This window comes from Rhipicephalus microplus, unplaced genomic scaffold (assembly GCF_043290135.1).
Source record: "Rhipicephalus microplus isolate Deutch F79 unplaced genomic scaffold, USDA_Rmic scaffold_720, whole genome shotgun sequence".
NCBI lineage: Eukaryota > Metazoa > Arthropoda > Arachnida > Ixodida > Ixodidae > Rhipicephalus > Rhipicephalus microplus.
In genome coordinates this window covers 9,119-32,514 of record NW_027465276.1, presented here as the reverse complement: position 1 = coordinate 32,514, position 23,396 = coordinate 9,119, and the positions used below count along the sequence as shown (strand labels likewise).

The 23,396-nt window shown below is 55.7% G+C and overlaps 1 protein-coding gene across 1 annotated transcript; it reads right to left on the bottom strand.

Annotated features, from left to right (window-relative positions):
• Nucleotides 1–20,587: 20,587 nt before the first annotated feature.
• Nucleotides 20,588–22,935, bottom strand: LOC119161854 (uncharacterized; the record flags this gene model as incomplete). Its single annotated transcript, XM_075886075.1, has 1 exon — nucleotides 20,588–22,935. A coding segment is annotated over one exon (2,348 nt), but the record flags the coding sequence as incomplete, so codon positions are not given.
• Between the last annotated feature and the right edge of the window lie 461 nt (nucleotides 22,936–23,396).

Sequence of the window (23,396 nt, the reverse complement as noted above, 5' to 3'; positions counted from 1 at the left end):
TGGCTACGCGTGTCTCAAATTTTACTGTGGCAGCTCCACTACATATCGCGATACGGCAGTTTCACCGAAGCCACGCAACGCGACCGCGCTCATTTCAGCATTCACGGGGACGGCAGAGAGTGAGAGCGCACCTCCTCTCGGGCGCGCCTCTCCTCCCGTAAACACGGACTGTCAAGCGGTCCGGTCGCAGCGAAGTTTCCCCATCTCCTTGCGGGGTGGTTCAACACCTGCCCGTTTCAAGTGCACGGTTGCACTGTGAGGAACCCTGCAAGGGTCACGCAATTACAGGCAAAACAGCCCTAACTCTAAAGCGCCTTACATAGGACGAGATTGGAGCGTAAAATGCACCACCCTTTATGCATTCTTTCTTCTTTACAGCGTTGGAAGAGTGTTCGTTCGCTGCATGTTTTACGCATGCGTACTTTCGCTTACATAATACCTTCGGAGGCTGACAACCTGTTAAGTAATCTATCAACGACTATCCGGACGGCATCAGCTGTGCAAAGAAGATTTGCAGTTGGCCTTCCAGAGCCGTCCAGAGCACACAAAGTAGGTCTACACATCGTGGCAACCAATATTTCGAAAAAAGTGAATTGCGTAGTATTATAAAGAATACAACTTTCAGAATGAGCAAAACTGCTTGGTTTGACCAAAGTACAAAGAGGTGCGATTTATACCACATCGATCCATTTATTGAATTAAAAATTACGCTGGCATTAGATAGAATATCGGAAACTCTAATTGACCGATTGAGGCTAGGCACGGCATACACAAAACATTTGTTTTTTTTTTTTTTCTTTGCACAGACACGGCAGAGCTGAAAGTCCCGAATGCGAATGCGGATTGATAGATGAAGACGTATGTCACCTTCTCGTAGACTGTCCACATCACGAGACGCCGTCTTAAGTCCGAACAGTTGGCATTAGACCGCAGACCGTTTAACATGAAGAAACTTCTGGGTCCGTGGCCTACTCGAGTTTTACAGTCGCACGCTTTAAAAGCATCAACGCGTTCTTTACAAGACAGCGGGATTGCTGATAAGTATTAAGAAATAACGAACTTTCATTTGTAACAAATGTACTTATTATGTACAGTATCACGTGACTCTCATCATGTGTGTGTTGTGAAATGAATGACGTGTCGACAATTATGTACGCACGAGCGAATGCATCTTTATACGGACCAGACGTGTGCTCTACTGTTTTGTGCTGGTGGACCGAATATTAACGAGGGACATTATATCAGAGACTTCATTCATTGACTTTCGAACATTTACTTACCATTGTGTTCTGATATGTGCGTATAAGTGTAAGTGTGTCTTTGCATATCTCTGCCCGAGTTTTCTACTTTCCATGCACTGCTTTGTACGTTTTGCTTCAAGATACGTGTTCAAGTTTAACTCAACGGCCAAGGAGTAGCCGGCGCCATAATGGTGCGCCGACATCTCCTTACATATCATATCAATAAGAAAAAAAGATGCGCGCCAATGCCCATCTATTGTATTCCCTTCTCACGTGCCCCAATACCAAACTGCGCGTGCCATTTCTGTGGTGCAAGTGTGTTTAAGTAGTCGCAGTTTCATCTTTCACAATCATGAGGGTTCCCATATTGAAAGTATTCCTTCCCCGAACTGGTGGCAGGGACGCACGATGCGAAATTACAAAATGATCGCGCTTGAAAGCTTCATACAAATGCACTGTCGACCCGCCGAACATAGTCAGTAATCTAAAACAAAGCGGAAATAAACGGTGCGTCCGCTCATTCATTTAAGGTAAGTTTCCCACCACATTCCGAATGGAACGTACCACTCATTTGTGCCTAGCACAGGCGCATTTGTTCTTTCGAAGAGAACACAGTGTTCCGCTACACCGTGTGATTATGTAAACGTCAAGCCGAGCAGTGTCGTTTGCTGGCCGGCCTGGCTATGTTTCTTTCGGCGACGCGCAAACGGAGCACTCGGTGCGAAAACGGGAAATGCCCATACCTCCTGTCGACCGACTTTCTTTACTGGATTTCGTACTTCTTTGTGCACTATATAAATCACCTGCGTGGTACCCCTGTCATGCGTACGCACAGTTCTTTTTTTTTTTTTTTTCCTTCACTCGGGCTGTCGATACTTTGCTTTCGGACAATAATTAGCATGCAGTTCGCCGCCACGCTTTTCTGCTTCTACAGCTATTGTCACATGCGTCTATATATTTCTCCCCTATCTTTTCTTGCATCAATGCTTCCGCACATTTTTCACCGCGCCACGCACTTTAAGCTACATTCACTCCTCCTACAGTCTCGAAACGGGCCTGCCCTGCGCTCTCAAGAAATAAATGCCCCAATTTCGTAAACAAATTAATGGCGTGGCAGAGAAGGAACTCTGCGCTGTCAGATGAATGTGGCTGTACCCTTCACATCGGTCGGCAGCTATCACCACCTAGCCATAATGCTGACCTAACAAACAGCTACAGTTTTTTTCTCTCTTTAAATAGTGAAGTATAGGACCGCGGTGCTTTGCAGTGAATGGTTTAGTTTTCACTCTTGCCTTGACTTTAGCCACCAATAAGATAACCACCTTCTAGTTAATTCTACCCGCCTAAAGTCTATTTTGCCCTCCCCCGTCTCTAAACCCCGGTGCTTTTGAAAAACTCTGCGCCATCATTCTAAACTATAAGGTGAAGCCCTTTACATAGCATTATCAAGTGTTCGGCAGTTTCCTTCTCTCCGCATGCACTGCATACCGTGTATACCCCTTCATATTTGGCCCGACATGTCGGAGTTGCTCGGGCAAGCGCTGACGCGAGTTTCCTATTCTATCATTCCCCTAGAGCTGAACACACTCGAGTTCATGTTACCTTTTGAGACAAGCGGCCACCTTCCCCCTGTTTTTTTTTTTTTTTTTTAAATTACCACGCTCCTGGTTTTCCCTCCATTACCGTACTTGTGGCACTTTTCTCCGCGCACTCGGTCTTCTCTCTAATTTACCTGTTCAACCTCCCCGAGCACACACGTCGAGCGCGGCACACCAACGCTCCTGCTAGCGGTGTTCAACAGAGAGAAGAGGATGGATTTGGAGCCGAATCTCTCAGCACAACCCCTATGCCGACGCAAACAATTTGGGTGGCTCTGAGAAGAGCCGTTGATTTTTGTCGCCGCTCGCTGTGGCCCACGACGCACGCCTACTTGGAGCTGGTGTACTTGGTGACGGCTTTTGTGCCCTCGGACACCGCGTGCTTGGCCAGCTCTCCGGGCAGCAACAGGCGCACCGCGGTCTGGATCTCCCGGCTCGTGATGGTCGAGCGCTTGTTGTAGTGAGCAAGGCGTGACGACTCGGCGGCGATACGCTCGAAGATGTCGTTCACGAAGCTGTTCATGATGGACATGGCCTTGCTGGAGACACCAGTGTCGGGGTGCACCTGCTTCAGCACCTTATAGATGTAGATGGAGAAGCTCTCCTTCCTGCGGCGCTTCTTCTTCTTCTTGTCCGTGGCGCGCACATTCTTCTGCGCCTTGCCGGCCTTCTTGACGGCTTTGCCAGACGGTTGGGGAGGCATGATTTCACACAACACGCACGCGAGACCAGAGTCGAATGCGCGTGTCCCCCCGTCTCGCCGCGCTTAAATATGAGCGAGGGGTGTTGACGAGATCAGCACAACGCGCGCGCCCCATTGGTTCGCACGGCTTCTCTCTCTCACACTCTCATCCGTTCCCCGCGAGCGGCGGCGCGCGATGGTGGCAACGGAAACCATTCGAGCACGGCTCTCATCTCAGAAGGCAGCAGCTTTCTTGTTTTCGGCAACCGGCGTCGTACCAAGCGAAAAGCAACACCATGTCCGGACGTGGCAAGGGCGGCAAGGCGAAAGGCAAGAGCAAGACCCGTTCTAGCCGCGCGGGGCTTCAGTTCCCCGTGGGCCGTATTCACCGCCTCCTACGCAAGGGAAACTACGCCGAGCGCGTCGGAGCTGGCGCTCCGGTCTACCTGGCTGCCGTACTCGAGTACCTGGCCGCCGAGGTGCTCGAGCTGGCGGGCAACGCCGCTCGTGACAACAAGAAGACCCGGATCATCCCCCGTCACTTGCAGCTCGCCATCCGCAACGACGAGGAGCTGAACAAACTGCTTTCCGGCGTCACCATCGCGCAGGGCGGTGTGTTGCCCAACATTCAAGCCGTGCTTCTTCCAAAGAAGACGGAGAAGAAGGCGTAAGCGAGCACCCCTTCCGCGCGCTCGCCGCATTCCCCAAACGGTCCTTCTAAGGACCACCCAAACAGGTGACGCGGCCGTGTTTCGCTTCGCAAGTCACGATGGCTCTGTTCGTACCCTCAAGCGTGTTTGTTTTTCTATACTTTATATATATTTCCTCGCGACATCAGTTAGCCACAAGTGCGCGACGCCAAATGCTGCAAAGAGACAACCAAATCACGCAGCTCGGCACCGAAAAAGACAGAAAAGAGCATGTAAGCGTTGTCATTTCTCATAAAAAAAAAAAAAAAAAGCTCCACACGTAACCGTCTATCCTTACGATGACACCTGAACGGGTCAGCACAGGGACAGAGTAAATTTAATACCTTTGAATAGAAAAACAAACGTAAGGTAAAAAAAAAAAAAAAAGGAGAGAGAGAGAACCCGCCGTTAGCGCATTCCATTTGGTGCTTCTAACACAATTTATTTCGTCTATCTTGCTAGGCAGCGCAGCCACTATTACACAGAACACACAACACAAGCGCTTAACTTCAACTAAACGTTTATTGCAAAAAAAAAAAAAAATTGTCCAGAATATGGCACAAAAACTTGTTCAGCTTCAAAAGAAATGAAAGGAAATGACACGCGATGATTTCGAGTGCGTTAGTGCACTCTCTATCGCGCTCACGCGGAAAGAACTGTTTTTTGGATGGGGTGATAGAGAATAACAGACAGTAATGTGCGGGACTGGCACGTGTGCTTTTTGTTGTCTACCTTTTACTATTCTTTTTCTCTGTTCACCCCTTTTATAAACTCTGACGTTTGCAATGAAAGTTCAGTTGAAGTTAAGCGCTTGTGTTGTGAGGTCTGTGTAATAGTGGCTGCGCTTCCTAGCGAGATGGATCCTTACCAACTGGCCCGATACAATTGTTTATTTCGTCTCTCGGTAAAACTTCATCACCTCCTACGAGTGCACCCAAAAGTTGCGCCGGGGTCCAGCAGCCCAAGTCACCATGGCGTTACGCAAACAGAAGCCCTCAAAAACACCTTACAAGCGGCGGGCAAAAAGGTAAACACATAAATGAAATTGACACACCACAGGTTCGCAGCACGGCTGCTGCACACACACCGACTGAAGCTAGCCTACCTTTTCTCTGTCTACTCATAATGATACACACTTTTACCTTGAATTTGTCAAAGCTGAGCCATTTCTTCGTAATAACGACGCGCCGACGTTCCGTTCTTCCGCGCGCTAGACAACGGCAGCCACGTACGTACAAAACATGACAGCAAAAGAGGGTGCGGCCGGAGTACGTGGCCTGGAGTGGTCTCGTAGCCAAAGCAGACACGTTGGTGGTCCTGAGAAGGACCGTTTGTTGTTGCTTGCCTGTCGACCGAAGCGCAGGGAGCAGCCAAACTTAGGCGCGCTCACCGCGAATGCGCCGAGCCAGCTGGATGTCCTTTGGCATGATGGTGACGCGCTTAGCGTGGATGGCGCACAGGTTGGTGTCTTCGAAAAGACCAACGAGGTAGGCCTCGCTAGCTTCCTGTAGGGCCATCACGGCAGAACTCTGGAAACGGAGGTCCGTCTTGAAGTCCTGAGCGATTTCCCGCACCAGGCGCTGAAAGGGAAGCTTGCGGATCAGCAGTTCGGTCGACTTCTGGTATCGGCGAATTTCACGCAGGGCCACGGTTCCAGGCCTGTAACGGTGAGGTTTCTTCACCCCGCCTGTGGCAGGGGCACTCTTGCGAGCAGCCTTGGTAGCAAGCTGCTTACGCGGAGCCTTGCCTCCAGTACTCTTGCGCGCGGTTTGTTTAGTTCGGGCCATGCTGCGTGCGTCCGATCACCTCGACTGACGGAGCGAAACTGCGCTCCTGCCGGAGATCGGCAAAAGCGGCTTCGCCGCACGACCCATCTCTCTCCCTCCCATTGGCCGAAGCGTGAGAACCCGTCCGCGTGCGAGCGCGGAAGCGTACGCCAGGATGCTGGCTGGCGCTCATTTTCGGGCAACCGTGCAGTTCGCGGCTGCAAAGAGGTACACCGAAACGAAACCACTACCGCTGTACAATACAGCCTGCTGCGCATTTCTTTCGCCTTCCAGGCAACACATCAATCGACGCTGTAGCTCGTCGCTTCCCGAAGCGGCGCGACGGAGTGCGAGACGCCACCATTCACGCCAACAGCGCGCATCGCACTAGAGCGCCTCGCATCACCGAGGGCAAATGCGCACTGCCACGCCAAAAAAACTTGCTCCTTGCGTTGTCGCTTATTTGCGACCATTACGTAGATGGGCGAAGACGACGAGAGACCACCGGCAGTGTTGGTATATGCATACACGTCCGCGCAACGACAAGGAGTAAAACGCAACAAAACATTCTAACACAAACACCCCGTACATCCAACTGCCACTGAGCGCGCCTACTTGCTCAATCGCAGACAGTAACGGGACTCAATTTTATCTTCCTTTCCCTCTTAAGAATCACTCATACATACTTGCCAAACTACTAGGTGCGCTCAATGGCGGTTGGATGTACGGGGTGTTTGCGTTCGAATGTTTGCTTTCATTTTTACTCCTATTCCCTCGATATGTCGTCTCACTCTGGCTTCCCTCATCTCTCTTTCTCTACACCTTTATTCCTATCCTTTTAATCCCTCCTCACCCCCCATCCCTTGTGAGCTACCGCTGAGGTGTCGCATCCTGATGCAGACAGTTTCGGGGCTCACCTTCCTCTTCTTTTCCATCTTACACATCAGCAATCCCCCCCCCCCCCCACCTCTAAGTGCTAAATATAATAATAATAATATAATAATAATGGTTTATTTTTCCACCAATACACAGTTGATGGAGGGGGTGAGAATAAAAGCGATTATCCGCTTGACTAAGTTCTCACCCCCCAATGTACATAAGGCAGTGGCGGTGGCGGCAACAGAACACCACAGCTGACAAGAATACACAACATTAACAAAATTAGAATTGATAAAGCCTTCAAACTAAAAAAGAAAAAAAAATATGTGGCACAAAAAGCAGGAAATGGACTCAATGAAAGGGTGAAAAATAATAATCATAATAGAAACGAAGATCAACACGCGCCTCAAAAAGTCCCATTCACTCCTCTTTCACATTTTCACGAGAAAATGAAGGTACACACTTGGAGAACAATTTTTGTTATAGGTAGGCTTGCCTGAGCAGAACCACTGTCGTGCGCCTTGGTTACACATTCGACACGCCTCGTCCTGTGCGGAGGTGGGTGGGAAACCAAGGGTGCACTTGAAAATGCAATGCTCGTGGGTTGGTGTCGCCATCTGACGGCAGGCTCACGCGAGCGCGCCTTGCTTTCGAATTTCCCGCGCTCGAACCTCTCGCGTTTACATCATGGGCTAGTCCCCCCCCCCCCCCCCCTCGCGTGGGCGGCGAAGCCAGCCTCCCTAGAGTGACCACCTCTGCCGGCGAAATGGAAACACTTGTTGCGTAGCTGTCCGTCCAAGTAAAGCTTTCACAACTGCAGTGTTCGCAGCACCAGTACAGTACATGAGTGCCACTTCTATCAAGTGCAGCTTCCCTCAGCACGCTGCATGGGCAGCGCTTATTGTGTACTTGCTTCTGACTTGCGCAGAAATTCTGTTTAAACATCCCCTTCCACTTTTCTTTCTTTTTTTTTTGTATTTTGCAGCTCGGCAGCGCCAGGTGTGAAAGAAAAAAAAAAACAAACAAAAATTATTAGGCGTGACAATGTACACAATGTGTTATTGAATGGGGCACTTCTGAGTGCACAGCGGGCGCGGTAAACACGACCAACCTGTCACAATCAATTTTTTCATTTGTAAGTACTCATCCCTTCTTCGTCTGGGTGCCCCACGGTAGAACATAGTGCGTTTTTATTTATTTTGACACAACGTGACGCGATCGTGTAGTGGGCATTCCAAAGAAAAAAGCGAGTTCGTGCTTCCTGAGCATAGTCGTGTCTCCAAGAATGCAGTGACCAGGGTAGAACGCTGCGCTCGGCTTCTTCCTTCGCGCGATAAGGTAACTAGGCGACGTTCGCTTGACGGGCCCGTTTTAGCAGCTTGGCTTGCAGGAAGGAGAGGAAGAACTCGCAGATGCGGCGATTGATTCGTGCATGCAGACCCAGGAGAAAGACGACGACGCGAACGAAATGCGGTGAACGTGACAAGTACCCAGCGCGATCAAGCTACTACTACACGAGGTGCTGCTCACCTGAGCGATGACGCAATGATATTGCAAAGAGGGACGGGCGGGTATGGCGAACCGCTGGGATCACACTGCCGAAGCATCAAGTGGGTAGCCCTGAAGAGGGCTGTTGTGTTCTCGTTGGCTGGCTGCAGGCGACGCCGCTGGCTTCTTAGCCTCCGAATCCGTACAGGGTGCGGCCCTGACGCTTGAGGGCGTACACGACGTCCATGGCTGTCACGGTCTTCCTTTTGGCGTGCTCGGTGTAAGTGACGGCATCGCGGATGACGTTCTCGAGGAACACCTTGAGAACGCCGCGAGTTTCCTCGTAGATGAGGCCAGAGATGCGCTTGACACCGCCACGGCGCGCCAGACGACGGATGGCCGGCTTGGTTATGCCCTGGATGTTGTCACGCAACACCTTTCGATGACGCTTGGCGCCACCCTTCCCCAGCCCTTTGCCACCTTTGCCACGGCCAGACATGACGGCTTCCGAAGTTTCTGCTTCTGCTTCGAAACGCGCCCGGAAAGCGAATGGTGGTGGTGGTAGTGGTTCATGTGGAAAAGGAAGAAGGCACCTAATTTCTGTCTGCCTACAGGCGACACGGCGCAGTGCCTTTGGGTGGGGTAAAGGGGGATGAAAGAGGATAGGAGAAATAGTGGTGGAGTGTAGAGAGGGATGTCCGGGCCGCTTCAGTGCGAGCAGCAGGCCGTCGGCAAGGGCAAGGGCAGCATGGCTCCTGGGATCAGTGGTAGGCGGCGATTCCCGACTCCTCCACAAACTCCGCCAGGCTGCGGAGTGCTGCTGGATGTGGACGAGACGGGAACAGCAGGTGTTTCAGGGTGGAGACGGGCAGACCCTGTCTCCTGTAGGCCGCGTAGGCCCTCAAGCGTTCCCGTGCTAAGCCAGGGCACGCACAGAGGAGGTGTTCGAGGGTCTCTGGGTCTCCGCAGCGGCTGCAGGCCGGGGAGGGACAGAGGCCCTTGGCGTGGCGGCGGGCCGCCGTCCATACGCAGCCAGTCCGCAGTCGTAATAGGGAGGCCCGTTCTCTCCTGGTGAGGCCCGTCTCTGGGAGAGGCTTTGGTCCTCGCCCGCCGGCCACCCTCGGGTCTGGGTGGACTGTGATGAGGAGCCTCTTGAGACGGGCCTGTGAATAGTCCCTGGCCGCCACGGCACAGGAGTAGGGAGTACCAGGCTGGTGGGCAGCCTTGGCGAGGGTGTCCGCCTTCTCGTTTCCAGCGATGCCCACGTGGGAGGGCAGCCAGTGGAAGGAGACGGACACCCCGGCGTCAGTGAGGGCGCGAACCTTGGCTCTCAGGAGGCAGGCCGTCAGTCCGGCACGGCGGGAGTTGGCCAGGGTCTGCAGGGCCGCCTTGCTGTCGCATAGAACAGCGGCCGGCTGAAGGGGGATGTTCTCAGCCAGCAGGTCTACTGCGAGATGCAGTCCAGCCAGTTCCGCAGCCGTGGAGCTCGCCGGGAAGGGCAGCCTGCACTGCCGGCTGCTGGTTCTGGACGGGACTACGCATGCGGCCGCTGCGGTCCCGTCTGGCATCACAGATCCGTCCGTGAACACCTGCAGCCGTCCCTCCAGTTGTTCCTGGAGCTTGCAGAAGGCCGCCTGTTGCAGTGCGGCCGCAGGCGTTCGTCGCTTGGTTGCCCCTTCCAGGCAGAGGTGGACCTCTGGTGGCTGGTGGTGAGGCGGTGGAAAGGCAACCGGAACTGGTGGATCTGGGATCATTTGGTGGTACAGCAGGCAGAGGCCTCCCATCCGTGATCCCGGCTGGCTGCGGAGACGCTCCAGGAGGGCCCTGCCATCGGTGGCGCGGTGAAGGCGGTCAATGTGGCCCAGTGCTCGTTGCAGCATATGTAACGACAGGGGCCACTCTCCTGCCTCTGCGAGAGTTGCTGCCACCGGCGAGCTTTTGGGAAGCCCCAGGATGGCCCTCAGTGCTCCCCTGTGGAGTCCCTCCAGCAGGCGTCTCCTGGCCGGTGTCAGGCTCACCAGCGGGAAGGCGTACAGGAGGACCGAGGACGCCGCAGCCTGGTTGAGCCGGAGGGCCCACTTGGTGGAGCAGCCGCGGCCACGCAGCTGCAGCCTGCTGATGGCGCCCTGGACGCGCCTCACCTTGGTGGCAGCAGCCTTGGCAGCCGGGATCCAGGTGAGTCGGTGGTCGATGGTGAGGCCCAGGTACTTCACCACCAACCTCCAAGGCAGGCTGCGATTGTCAATCCTCAGCCGTCTCACGTGGGTGCGTGCTGCCGCCAGCGGGTGAATCAGCAGGGCCTCGGTCTTTGTGGCAGAGACCTTAAGCCCGATGCCTCCGAGGTAGGCTACCACTGCATCGAGGACCGCCTGCAGTGATCTCCTGATGGCGGGGATGGACCGCCTTGGTCCCCGGACCCATAGTGCCACGTCATCTGCGTAGATAGAGCAGCGGGCCGGGAACCTGGTGTCTGTTGGGAGGGACGCCGGAAGTCCTGCCAGTGCGATGTTGAAGAGGAAAGGGCTCAGTACCGAACCCTGTGGGACACCAGCAGTGATGACCCTGGGTTGGCTGGTTGCCCCTCCAACGCGGACGCGGAAGGTCCTCCCGGACAGGAAGGCGGTCACAAAGCCTCGGAGGCTACCGCTGATGCCGAGTCGGTCCAGGGCCGCCTCGACCGCCACGTGTGGGAGGCCGTCGAAGGCGCTCTCCACGTCCAGCAGCAGCAGCATGGCCACGTCCCCGCTGCTCCTGGCGTCCTCGAGGGTAGCGACGACGTCCGAGATGGAATCTGCCGTGCACCGATGCCGCCCGAAGCCCGTCTGCTGCTCCGGGAAGAAGCCAAGGTGGTCGGCAATCCACTCTAGTCTCTCCAGAGCCACCCTCTCCATCACCTTGCAGGGCGCAGAGGTGAGAGACACTGGCCGGTATGAGGAGAGAGCCGTGGCCTTCCTCCGGGGCTTCAGGATTGGCGCCACCACCGCAGTTTGCCAGGACTCGGGTAAGGCTCCGGTGCACCAGACGTCATTGTAGTATTCCAGGAGTCGTTGACGGCCACCTCCATCCAGGTTGCGGAGCATTTGGAAGGTGATGCCGTCGGCCCCTGGAGCACTTCGTCGCTTGGTCCTCTCGAGGGCTGCCACCAGCTCATGTAACGCTATGGGCTGTTCGCACAGCTCCCGCACCTGCGCGGACACCCATCTGGGATGGTGACAAGAGGTAGGGCAAGGGAGGGCAGCAGGCGGTGGTGCAGCAGGCAGTAGGGCTCTATCTCTGGCAGCAAACTGGTCAGCCAGCCGTTCTGCCAGGTTCGCAGCCGTCGTTGACAGGTGAACAGCCAGGGACAGTCCCTGGTTCAAGGCCCGGGGCGCCATCAGCAGGCACTTCAGCAGGCGCCAGGCCTTCGTCCCATCCCGCGAGCTGTTGATTGAGGCGCACACGCCCTGCCAGCCCTGGTTCCGGCGCCTGCGTGCGTGGCGTCTGCAGACGGCATCGATTCGCCGGAAGACCGTCCAGAGCTCCGGTTGGCGTTTGGTCAAGGCCTGCCGCTCTGCACGTCGCCGTGCCGCCCTCAGAGCCAGGTGCCGGATGTCTGGGACGGGTTGTCCCTGCTGAACCCTGGCAGTGACCGTCGCTGCCCTCGCACTGTGGGCCACCAGTTGCAGCAGGTCCCCGCTGCTCATGTCCTGCTGGAGTAGTCGCCGGTAGGCCTGCCAGTCCACCACGCGGTACTCGCGGTCCCGTGGAGCCCTACCTCTGAAGGGAGACAGCAGGATGGGCAGGTGGTCCGAGCCCCAAGTGTCCGGGAATGGCGACCAGGCATACTGGCAACCCTCCGTGGCAACGCTGAGGTCTATGGCAGTGCTGGTGACCTGCTGCCCACGACGGAGGAAGGTGTTGGCACCCGAGTTGAGTATCGCCAGCCCCAGCTGCCGGAGGACATCACGCAGCTCTCTGCCTCGAGCGTCAGTCCTGCGCCCGCCCCATGCTGGGTGTTTCGCATTGACGTCCCCGCAAAGCAGGAACTCCTTGCCCAGGCGATGTGCCAGCTGACGAAGGCATCTGGGGTCCCAGGGCTGGCCCGGCCGAACGTAGATGCTGGCCACAGTGGTGTCCTGCCCCCCGATGTGGATGCGGACGGCACAGCATTCAAAGGGGCCTCCAGCCAGGTCAGCCACCTTCACCTCTGCCTGCGGGAGCTCGCGCCTGGCGTAGATAGCACACCGGGAACGTCCTTGCTGGTGGCTGTCGTTCAGGCAGGGGGCGTCAGGGCAGGTCGCCAGAGTGCAGGCAGTCCTGCTGCTGTATCCGACGTACCCTGGCAGGCGAAGGTCCTCCGCCTGGGCATACACCTCCTGTAGTGCAAGCACGTCGTAGTCGCTCCGCAGGAGGTGCTCCGCCAGGTCGTCTCTTCGCCGCCCCAGCCAGTTTACGTTCCACTGCAGAACGCTAGGGCGTCGGCCTCGGCTCGTTCCAGGTGGGGAGCTAGCCATGATTGGTTGTGGGGAGTGGAGAGCCTCCCGTCTGTAGGCAGATGGCTCGAAGAGGGTGGTCCAGGGGAAGAGACTCTCCCACAGACCGCAGGGTGTTCAGCAGAGTGGCGACGATTTGGTAGGCTGGGTCAGCTGGAGGCAACTCTACTGTCGCAGCAGGCAGGACCGCAGGAGCCATGGGCACAGCAGGCCGGCCTCCGGGGGCAATAGCTGCGGGCTGGGCCGCGGGAGTGGCAGCTGCAGCAGGAGGGGCTTCAGGAACAGTAGTGGCCACTGGCAGGGCCATAGGGGCAGCAGCGCTGGTGGACTGCAGTCCCTGGAGTGGCTGGCGGCGAGATTTCCGAGGCGCCGGGATGGGTCTGGCCGGGGGGAGGGGGGGCGCGGGGTGGCCCTTCACCACGCTTGCAAAAGACCGCGCCTCCCGAATCTCCTCTCGCACCGCTGCTGCCACTGTGCGCCTCGAGAGTACGGTTGGGGAGGATGCCATGATTGTGGCAATCTTCCGCTGCTCCTGCCACCGAGGGCACTCTGGGGTGTCTGCAGAGTGGGGGCCCCCGCAGTTGACACACCGGGTCTGCTTGCAGCTCTCTCCAGGGTGGGTCCGGCCGCATCTGATGCAGCTGCCTGGCCAGCTGCAGCTCTCCTTTACATGGCCGAACCGACCGCATTGCCGGCACTGCAGAGGGCGGGGTCTGGCTGGCCGCACTGGGAAACGGACCAGGAAGAGAGACACGTGCTCCGGCGGCACAGGGCCAGCGAAGCGGAGCGTCACGGTTCGCCCCTCCCTGGCAGCAGAGAGCACCGGAACGGCCGACTTGATCCCAGGCAGCAGGCTGTCCACCGCAGGCTCCCCGTCGACACCATGAAGGAACCCCGTGCTGGTCTTGTGGTCAGCGGGTTCCCTGGCAGTGACGGGGATCCCCTTTAGCTCCTTGATGTTCAGGAGCTGCTCCAGGCACTCTCGCGTGGTAGCGTCAGCAGCCACAATGTTGCGTTTGTGGTTAACGCGTATTGCAGCCACGCCGGGCCTTGTAGAGAGTGCCTGTGCGAGGGTGAGGCGTGGGGATCCACTGAAGGTACCTCCGGGGGCTGACGGCCGGAACAGAACTGTGCCAACGACGGCAGGGTCGACCGGGAGGGCCGCAGCAGCAGCAAGGTCCCTGGCACGGCGTCGAGCGCTTTTGGTGGTGACCACCTGGAAGCCCTCTGTGTCTGGGGGAATCCCCGCCGCACTGCTGTGCTTCCTTGTGGTGTCCACTGCTGTGGGGGCCTTGCTGAAAGGTTGGGGAAGGTTGGCAGCTGTGCCCTCCGAAGCAGTAGCCAGGGGTCGCTTCTTGGTTGGCTTCTTCTTCCCCTTCTTTTTGCTGTTGGTATGTGTGGCCCCTGTTGACGGTGTGAGCAGAAAGTCCTTCGCTGTATAAGGGGCTTCCTTTCGGATGTTGCCCCCTGCGGCGGTACCAGTGAGAACCTCTTCAACCACCTCCATGGCAGCTGAAGCGTCGGAGGGTGGGTTTCCGGGAGATTCGGTTCTTGCAGGCGGTAGGTCGACCGTTGAGGCGGTAGTGGGGTGTTGGCGAGTGCCTGCACCATCCGAGCTCGTTGGGTCCGGGCCGCCTGTTGGGGCAGATGTTGTCATATCCCCTGTGGAGGACGCCCCTTCGGAATGCATCACGGTTCGGAGCTCGCTTCCGGACATCTCCTCTGAGCCCTGTGAAGCGTGTGATTCCTCGTCGGGGGAGGTAGTGGCCGTTTGCTTTCGGGGAGCGTGGTCATCCTCGTCCCCACTCTCTTCCCGCAGCCTCTTCCGTGAGTTGAGGAGATCCATCGCCTCGTCGTCCTCATCTGAGCTCAGAGGTAGGGGAACACCAGCAGGCCCCTGTGTCTGCTCAGGAGCTTCGCTCTGCGTGGGGCTTTGTGGTGGCTCCTCTGCAGTTCTGGTGGTTATGATGGCAGGTGTGGCCCCGCTGGCGCACTGAGAGGCCGGTGTGGGGGCGACAGGGTTGGCCAGCAGCCACTTCTCCACTATAGCTTGGATATTCTCCGTCGCTATCTTTTCGAAGAAGAGATGGTGGTGTGCCTGTACCCTGTTGGATGGGAGGCTCCCCGACCTTCGGTGAGAAGAGCGACGCCGTGTGGGCTCTTCAGGAGTTGGGGCAGCAACTAAGGCGCTGTCTGCCGATGGGGGGGATGCCACGATGGGCGAGCGGGCGTCGGGGGCGGTGTTGCGCCTAGGGGAATGCATCATCACACTCGCGCACGAGTTCCCAGGGATGCGCGACACCGCTCAGGAAAACAACAGTTCACAATTAGTGCAAGAGCGAGAAAAGAAGAAAAACGGTTGCACTAAGGAGGACTGCGAAGCGTCACTGTCACTGTTCGCTAAAAAAAAAAAAAAAAAAAGAAAAAAAAAAAACGGCACAAGAGTGGTTGCCCAATAGCGTGGTAACGCGTAATGAACACTGGTTGTTCGTTATGACTCAAGCGCCTGTGCACCGCACACACAGGGGCGGCGAAAATGCGTCTAAGCTACGTGCAATGAGCCGTGGCCCTACACCACAACACACGCCGGTCGGCCGCGTGCAACACGCGAAGTGAAAAGGAATTAATTCACTAACCGGCAGTGTGAGGTGTGGGGGGTTCCGGGCAGTCCATGGCAGGCTATTCCACAGCAGTTGCGACCGCAGATCAGTGTAGATGTCCGTCCCTGTCGCAGGAGCGCGAACGCATTGCTGCGAAGGAGCCGTACTCCAGACGAGCGCGGCCCGCGGGCGACCGCACTCAGCGGGAGTTGGGGAGCGACTGGCGTCAAGGAGAGGCAGCGAAAAAGCGCGGCGCGCACAGACACAACCGTCTCCTTAGGCTGTCCAAACTGGTCTCAAGCGAATGCTCCACACGATCGAGTCGCGGTGTCGGCGCCGGCCCGCGAGACTGAGGAGGAAGGCGAACGGCGCACGCCGGTTGGTCGGCGGCCAGCTCGTCTCTCTCCCTCTTTTCTTCGCGAGGAGCGCGTTGGCCGCGCAGGTTGCTGCACTGACTATTTTTCTGCACTACAAGATTGAATATACACGGCAAACATGCTTTCGTTTGTTTGTTTGTTTTTAATTCTTTTCTCGTTACTGTTGCTAAGTTTCTTGCCCATTCATTCACGCACCCTTCACTGCTGCAAAATGGCGTATCAGTCGTATCAGCTGCCCCAGCGGCAAGGAGACATCAAACCGAGTAAGCGACAATTCATGTACGCGTACGTACAAGCCCAGCGGATACAACGCGTTCGCTAAAAAACGTTTCATCGTGTCCACTGAACATGACACACGCAATATTTGTCAAAACTCACAGCTGCAACAGCTTACCTGTGTGCCGCACGTAAATAAACTGCACACTTAACACTTTGCGACTACTCGTCCCCGGCGTGTGCCCCCTCCCTCTTTTTTTTTTTTCTTTTCTATGTTCTCGCTTTCTCTCTAATCACATCAATGCCTCATTTGCACGCACGAAACCCGTTTCACGGCGTCACTTTGACGCCATCCTTGTCGCCAAACCAAGGGACTAACACACGCGGTCCGGGCACGGCCTCATGGCCGGGAATTTCTAAACAAAGCGTGCTCGCGTTGTTGTGGACGCCGGCACGTGAAATTCGGCAAAGTAACAGCACCTTTGGCTGGCTACGCGTGTCTCAAATTTTACTGTGGCAGCTCCACTACATATCGCGATACGGCAGTTTCACCGAAGCCACGCAACGCGACCGCGCTCATTTCAGCATTCACGGGGACGGCAGAGAGTGAGAGCGCACCTCCTCTCGGGCGCGCCTCTCCTCCCGTAAACACGGACTGTCAAGCGGTCCGGTCGCAGCGAAGTTTCCCCATCTCCTTGCGGGGTGGTTCAACACCTGCCCGTTTCAAGTGCACGGTTGCACTGTGAGGAACCCTGCAAGGGTCACGCAATTACAGGCAAAACAGCCCTAACTCTAAAGCGCCTTACATAGGACGAGATTGGAGCGTAAAATGCACCACCCTTTATGCATTCTTTCTTCTTTACAGCGTTGGAAGAGTGTTCGTTCGCTGCATGTTTTACGCATGCGTACTTTCGCTTACATAATACCTTCGGAGGCTGACAACCTGTTAAGTAATCTATCAACGACTATCCGGACGGCATCAGCTGTGCAAAGAAGATTTGCAGTTGGCCTTCCAGAGCCGTCCAGAGCACACAAAGTAGGTCTACACATCGTGGCAACCAATATTTCGAAAAAAGTGAATTGCGTAGTATTATAAAGAATACAACTTTCAGAATGAGCAAAACTGCTTGGTTTGACCAAAGTACAAAGAGGTGCGATTTATACCACATCGATCCATTTATTGAATTAAAAATTACGCTGGCATTAGATAGAATATCGGAAACTCTAATTGACCGATTGAGGCTAGGCACGGCATACACAAAACATTTGTTTTTTTTTTTTTTTCTTTGCACAGACACGGCAGAGCTGAAAGTCCCGAATGCGAATGCGGATTGATAGATGAAGACGTATGTCACCTTCTCGTAGACTGTCCACATCACGAGACGCCGTCTTAAGTCCGAACAGTTGGCATTAGACCGCAGACCGTTTAACATGAAGAAACTTCTGGGTCCGTGGCCTACTCGAGTTTTACAGTCGCACGCTTTAAAAGCATCAACGCGTTCTTTACAAGACAGCGGGATTGCTGATAAGTATTAAGAAATAACGAACTTTCATTTGTAACAAATGTACTTATTATGTACAGTATCACGTGACTCTCATCATGTGTGTGTTGTGAAATGAATGACGTGTCGACAATTATGTACGCACGAGCGAATGCATCTTTATACGGACCAGACGTGTGCTCTACTGTTTTGTGCTGGTGGACCGAATATTAACGAGGGACATTATATCAGAGACTTCATTCATTGACTTTCGAACATTTACTTACCATTGTGTTCTGATATGTGCGTATAAGTGTAAGTGTGTCTTTGCATATCTCTGCCCGAGTTTTCTACTTTCCATGCACTGCTTTGTACGTTTTGCTTCAAGATACGTGTTCAAGTTTAACTCAACGGCCAAGGAGTAGCCGGCGCCATAATGGTGCGCCGACATCTCCTTACATATCATATCAATAAGAAAAAAAGATGCGCGCCAATGCCCATCTATTGTATTCCCTTCTCACGTGCCCCAATACCAAACTGCGCGTGCCATTTCTGTGGTGCAAGTGTGTTTAAGTAGTCGCAGTTTCATCTTTCACAATCATGAGGGTTCCCATATTGAAAGTATTCCTTCCCCGAACTGGTGGCAGGGACGCACGATGCGAAATTACAAAATGATCGCGCTTGAAAGCTTCATACAAATGCACTGTCGACCCGCCGAACATAGTCAGTAATCTAAAACAAAGCGGAAATAAACGGTGCGTCCGCTCATTCATTTAAGGTAAGTTTCCCACCACATTCCGAATGGAACGTACCACTCATTTGTGCCTAGCACAGGCGCATTTGTTCTTTCGAAGAGAACACAGTGTTCCGCTACACCGTGTGATTATGTAAACGTCAAGCCGAGCAGTGTCGTTTGCTGGCCGGCCTGGCTATGTTTCTTTCGGCGACGCGCAAACGGAGCACTCGGTGCGAAAACGGGAAATGCCCATACCTCCTGTCGACCGACTTTCTTTACTGGATTTCGTACTTCTTTGTGCACTATATAAATCACCTGCGTGGTACCCCTGTCATGCGTACGCACAGTTCTTTTTTTTTTTTTTTTCCTTCACTCGGGCTGTCGATACTTTGCTTTCGGACAATAATTAGCATGCAGTTCGCCGCCACGCTTTTCTGCTTCTACAGCTATTGTCACATGCGTCTATATATTTCTCCCCTATCTTTTCTTGCATCAATGCTTCCGCACATTTTTCACCGCGCCACGCACTTTAAGCTACATTCACTCCTCCTACAGTCTCGAAACGGGCCTGCCCTGCGCTCTCAAGAAATAAATGCCCCAATTTCGTAAACAAATTAATGGCGTGGCAGAGAAGGAACTCTGCGCTGTCAGATGAATGTGGCTGTACCCTTCACATCGGTCGGCAGCTATCACCACCTAGCCATAATGCTGACCTAACAAACAGCTACAGTTTTTTTCTCTCTTTAAATAGTGAAGTATAGGACCGCGGTGCTTTGCAGTGAATGGTTTAGTTTTCACTCTTGCCTTGACTTTAGCCACCAATAAGATAACCACCTTCTAGTTAATTCTACCCGCCTAAAGTCTATTTTGCCCTCCCCCGTCTCTAAACCCCGGTGCTTTTGAAAAACTCTGCGCCATCATTCTAAACTATAAGGTGAAGCCCTTTACATAGCATTATCAAGTGTTCGGCAGTTTCCTTCTCTCCGCATGCACTGCATACCGTGTATACCCCTTCATATTTGGCCCGACATGTCGGAGTTGCTCGGGCAAGCGCTGACGCGAGTTTCCTATTCTATCATTCCCCTAGAGCTGAACACACTCGAGTTCATGTTACCTTTTGAGACAAGCGGCCACCTTCCCCCTGTTTTTTTTTTTTTTTTTTTAAATTACCACGCTCCTGGTTTTCCCTCCATTACCGTACTTGTGGCACTTTTCTCCGCGCACTCGGTCTTCTCTCTAATTTACCTGTTCAACCTCCCCGAGCACACACGTCGAGCGCGGCACACCAACGCTCCTGCTAGCGGTGTTCAACAGAGAGAAGAGGATGGATTTGGAGCCGAATCTCTCAGCACAACCCCTATGCCGACGCAAACAATTTGGGTGGCTCTGAGAAGAGCCGTTGATTTTTGTCGCCGCTCGCTGTGGCCCACGACGCACGCCTACTTGGAGCTGGTGTACTTGGTGACGGCTTTTGTGCCCTCGGACACCGCGTGCTTGGCCAGCTCTCCGGGCAGCAACAGGCGCACCGCGGTCTGGATCTCCCGGCTCGTGATGGTCGAGCGCTTGTTGTAGTGAGCAAGGCGTGACGACTCGGCGGCGATACGCTCGAAGATGTCGTTCACGAAGCTGTTCATGATGGACATGGCCTTGCTGGAGACACCAGTGTCGGGGTGCACCTGCTTCAGCACCTTATAGATGTAGATGGAGAAGCTCTCCTTCCTGCGGCGCTTCTTCTTCTTCTTGTCCGTGGCGCGCACATTCTTCTGCGCCTTGCCGGCCTTCTTGACGGCTTTGCCAGACGGTTGGGGAGGCATGATTTCACACAACACGCACGCGAGACCAGAGTCGAATGCGCGTGTCCCCCCGTCTGATTGGCTATGAACGAGGAAAAGGAAGAGAAAAGCGCTGTCCCGTTACTGCCTCTCGTAATGAGGGCACCTCCACAGGAAAGCGCAGGGAAGGGGGAATGGGAATGAAAGAGACAGAAGAGAAGAGGTAAGAATAGAGTGGTGAAATGCATTCGATCACTGGCCCCGCGCACGCGCGCATGAAACAACGCAGCACACGCAACCGAGTGAAAGACCGCCGAGAAGCCGGAGACGATGAATGCGCCCGAGTAGTGGGGAAAAAAAAAAAAAATCACTCACACGCACACACACACCACCGAACAGGCAAGAAGTTTGGGCGCTCCGCAACCACGAGGGAAGGGGAGAGAGTGTCCGCTCTGACGGGAGAGGATCCGTAGGAGAGAAGAAGGCCGTCAGGCAGGTGGGGGTGGCTACGTAAACAGTCACGTGGGACTCCGAGGGGGCGTGGCGCGCGGCACAGAAAACAACAACACGTGGGAATGCAACGGGCCTCTTTAGAGGCGCGTGAAAAGGTTCGCGTCGCCAAAGAAATCCAGGAGCGCATAGAACGCCCGGCGAAGTGTTGCCACGTTCGCCGAGGGGAACAGCAAGTGTTCTGCACTCACGTGTGGCAGGCCGAGTTTCCCGTAGTTGTCGCAGAGCCGGCGACGAATGTCTGTGTATCCTGGGCACTGGCACAAAATGTGTTCAACGGTCTCCTCTGCCGGACACTGCACACACGAAGGGCTGCCACTGCCACGCCGTTTAGAGAGCAGTTGCGCTGTTCGGCCGCATCCAGCACGAAGGCGCAGCAGGAAAGCACGAGCACGCCGACCGATTCCCGTTGACGGCAGGCGGGGCACAGGCTTGCCGGCTGCTGTGCGGGGGTCTGGGTGTAGAGTTCGGACGTGGCGTGCGATTACGAGTCGCGCCACATCGTAGTCCCGAACGAAGTTCGTTGTGGGAGTGGAAGGGTCGTGGGCGTCCCTTGCGAGCTCGTCGGCTGCCTCGTTGCCGCGCACTCCGACGTGTGAGGGCACCCACTGAAACGACACATCACACCCACTGCGCACGATTACGGTGAACTTGCGCGTGAGGCGCTGTGCGATCGAAGAGCCATTTTCGCCCCTCGCAAGGGTGAGGAGGGCCGCCCTAGAATCGCAGAAGATGACGGCCGAAGACGGGAGGAATTCGACCAGCTGATCGGCCGCAAGGTTCAGAGCCGCGAGCTCAGCGGTCGTCGAAGTCGCCGGGAGTGGAAGACGACACTTCCTCTCGTCTCGGAGCGCCGGGATGACGCTTGCAGCAGCAGCCGATCCGTCCCCCTTCACCGAGCCGTCCGTGTAAACATGGAGATGGCCGGAGTACCGCTGCTCGATCAGTGCACAGGTCTCCTGTAGAAGGGCAGCTCGAGCTGTGTTCCCCTTGCTGCGTACACCCGGAACCCTGGTCGAAATGGGCAGCCGGGAGTCCCAGTGAGGAGGGATAGGCAGGAGGCCTGCGAATGGAGCTCCCGAGATGAGGCTGGCGTACTCCAGTGCACTGCGGCCCATACCAGTGTCGGGCAGCGATAGCAGACGATGTACGAGTGCCTTTCCCCCTCTCGTCATGTGCATGCGCTCGACGTGACGCAGGGCACAAGCCTTGGCTCTGAGCGAGAGGGGAAACTGGCCCGTCTCGGCATACGTCACGCCCACTGGAGACGCCCGAGGCATTCCAAAGAGGCGGCGGATGACGCCGCGATGTGCCCTCTCGAGAGTTTCCCACTGTGGCGGTCGCAGGGTGATGCAGGAGAATGCGTAGAGGGCCCTGGCTCCGGCTACGGCGTTGTACATCCTCAGGGCAATGTCTGGTGAACAGCCTTTGCCCCTCGCGAGGAGAGAGGATGCCGCTCCTGCGACTCTGCGACAGCTTGTCCGGTGGCTGGCAACGGCTGGCTTCCAGCTCAAGCGGTGATCGATCGTGATGCCGAGGTATTGGACCGATCGTCGCCACGGCAGAACACGTCCCCGGAACTTGAGGCGGCCGACCTCGTATCGTCCCTTGATGGTTGGGTGAACGAGAAGCGCTTCCGTCTTGGCCGTGGAGAGCTGAAGCCCAATGCTCGTGATGTAATCGTCCACGGCCTCGAGAGAGCGGTTGAGGCTCTGTCGCACCTGCAGCCCGCGCGGAGTGGGTCCACTCGCAAAGAGGGCGATGTCGTCCGCATAGATGGCAATGCGCACCTCGTACTCCAAGTCTCGTGGGATGTAGTCGACGATGCGCGCGAGGGCGAGGTTGAACAGCATGGGGCCCAAGATGCTGCCCTGCGGCACACCGGCAGTGGACGGGCGAGGCGCGCTGAGGTCGCCACCAACGCGGACACGGAACGTTCTGCCCCCCAGGAACTCCTCGACGTACCCGAGAAGCCTGCCACACACACCCATAGCACGAACAGCGTCCAAAACGGCCGCATGAGGCAGGCGATCGAAGGCACTCTTTATGTCGAGGAGAACCAAATATCCGGCTTCACCGCGGAGCTTTGCATCCTCCAGCGTGGTGACAACGTCGGAGATGCAGTCCGCAGTTGACCGGTGACAGCGGAAGCCGCTCTGGACGTCCGCCAGGAAGTTCAGGGCCGCAGCAATCCACTCGAGTCGCTTGAGGGCCATGGCTTCCATCACTTTCCCGGCAGCTGACGTAAGCGAAACCGGCCTGTATGAGGTCGGTTCCGACGCGGGCTTGCCCCTCTTGCGCACCGGAACGACGATCGCCTCCTTCCACGTCGCCGGAAATGCACCCGAGCGCCAGACGCTGTTGTATCCCTCGAGCAGGCCAGGAAGTTGTCCCTCGTCGAGGTTTCGTGTCCCCCCGTCTCGCCGCGCTTAAATATGAGCGAGGGGTGTTGACGAGATCAGCACAACGCGCGCGCCCCATTGGTTCGCACGGCTTCTCTCTCTCACACTCTCATCCGTTCCCCGCGAGCGGCGGCGCGCGATGGTGGCAACGGAAACCATTCGAGCACGGCTCTCATCTCAGAAGGCAGCAGCTTTCTTGTTTTCGGCAACCGGCGTCGTACCAAGCGAAAAGCAACACCATGTCCGGACGTGGCAAGGGCGGCAAGGCGAAAGGCAAGAGCAAGACCCGTTCTAGCCGCGCGGGGCTTCAGTTCCCCGTGGGCCGTATTCACCGCCTCCTACGCAAGGGAAACTACGCCGAGCGCGTCGGAGCTGGCGCTCCGGTCTACCTGGCTGCCGTACTCGAGTACCTGGCCGCCGAGGTGCTCGAGCTGGCGGGCAACGCCGCTCGTGACAACAAGAAGACCCGGATCATCCCCCGTCACTT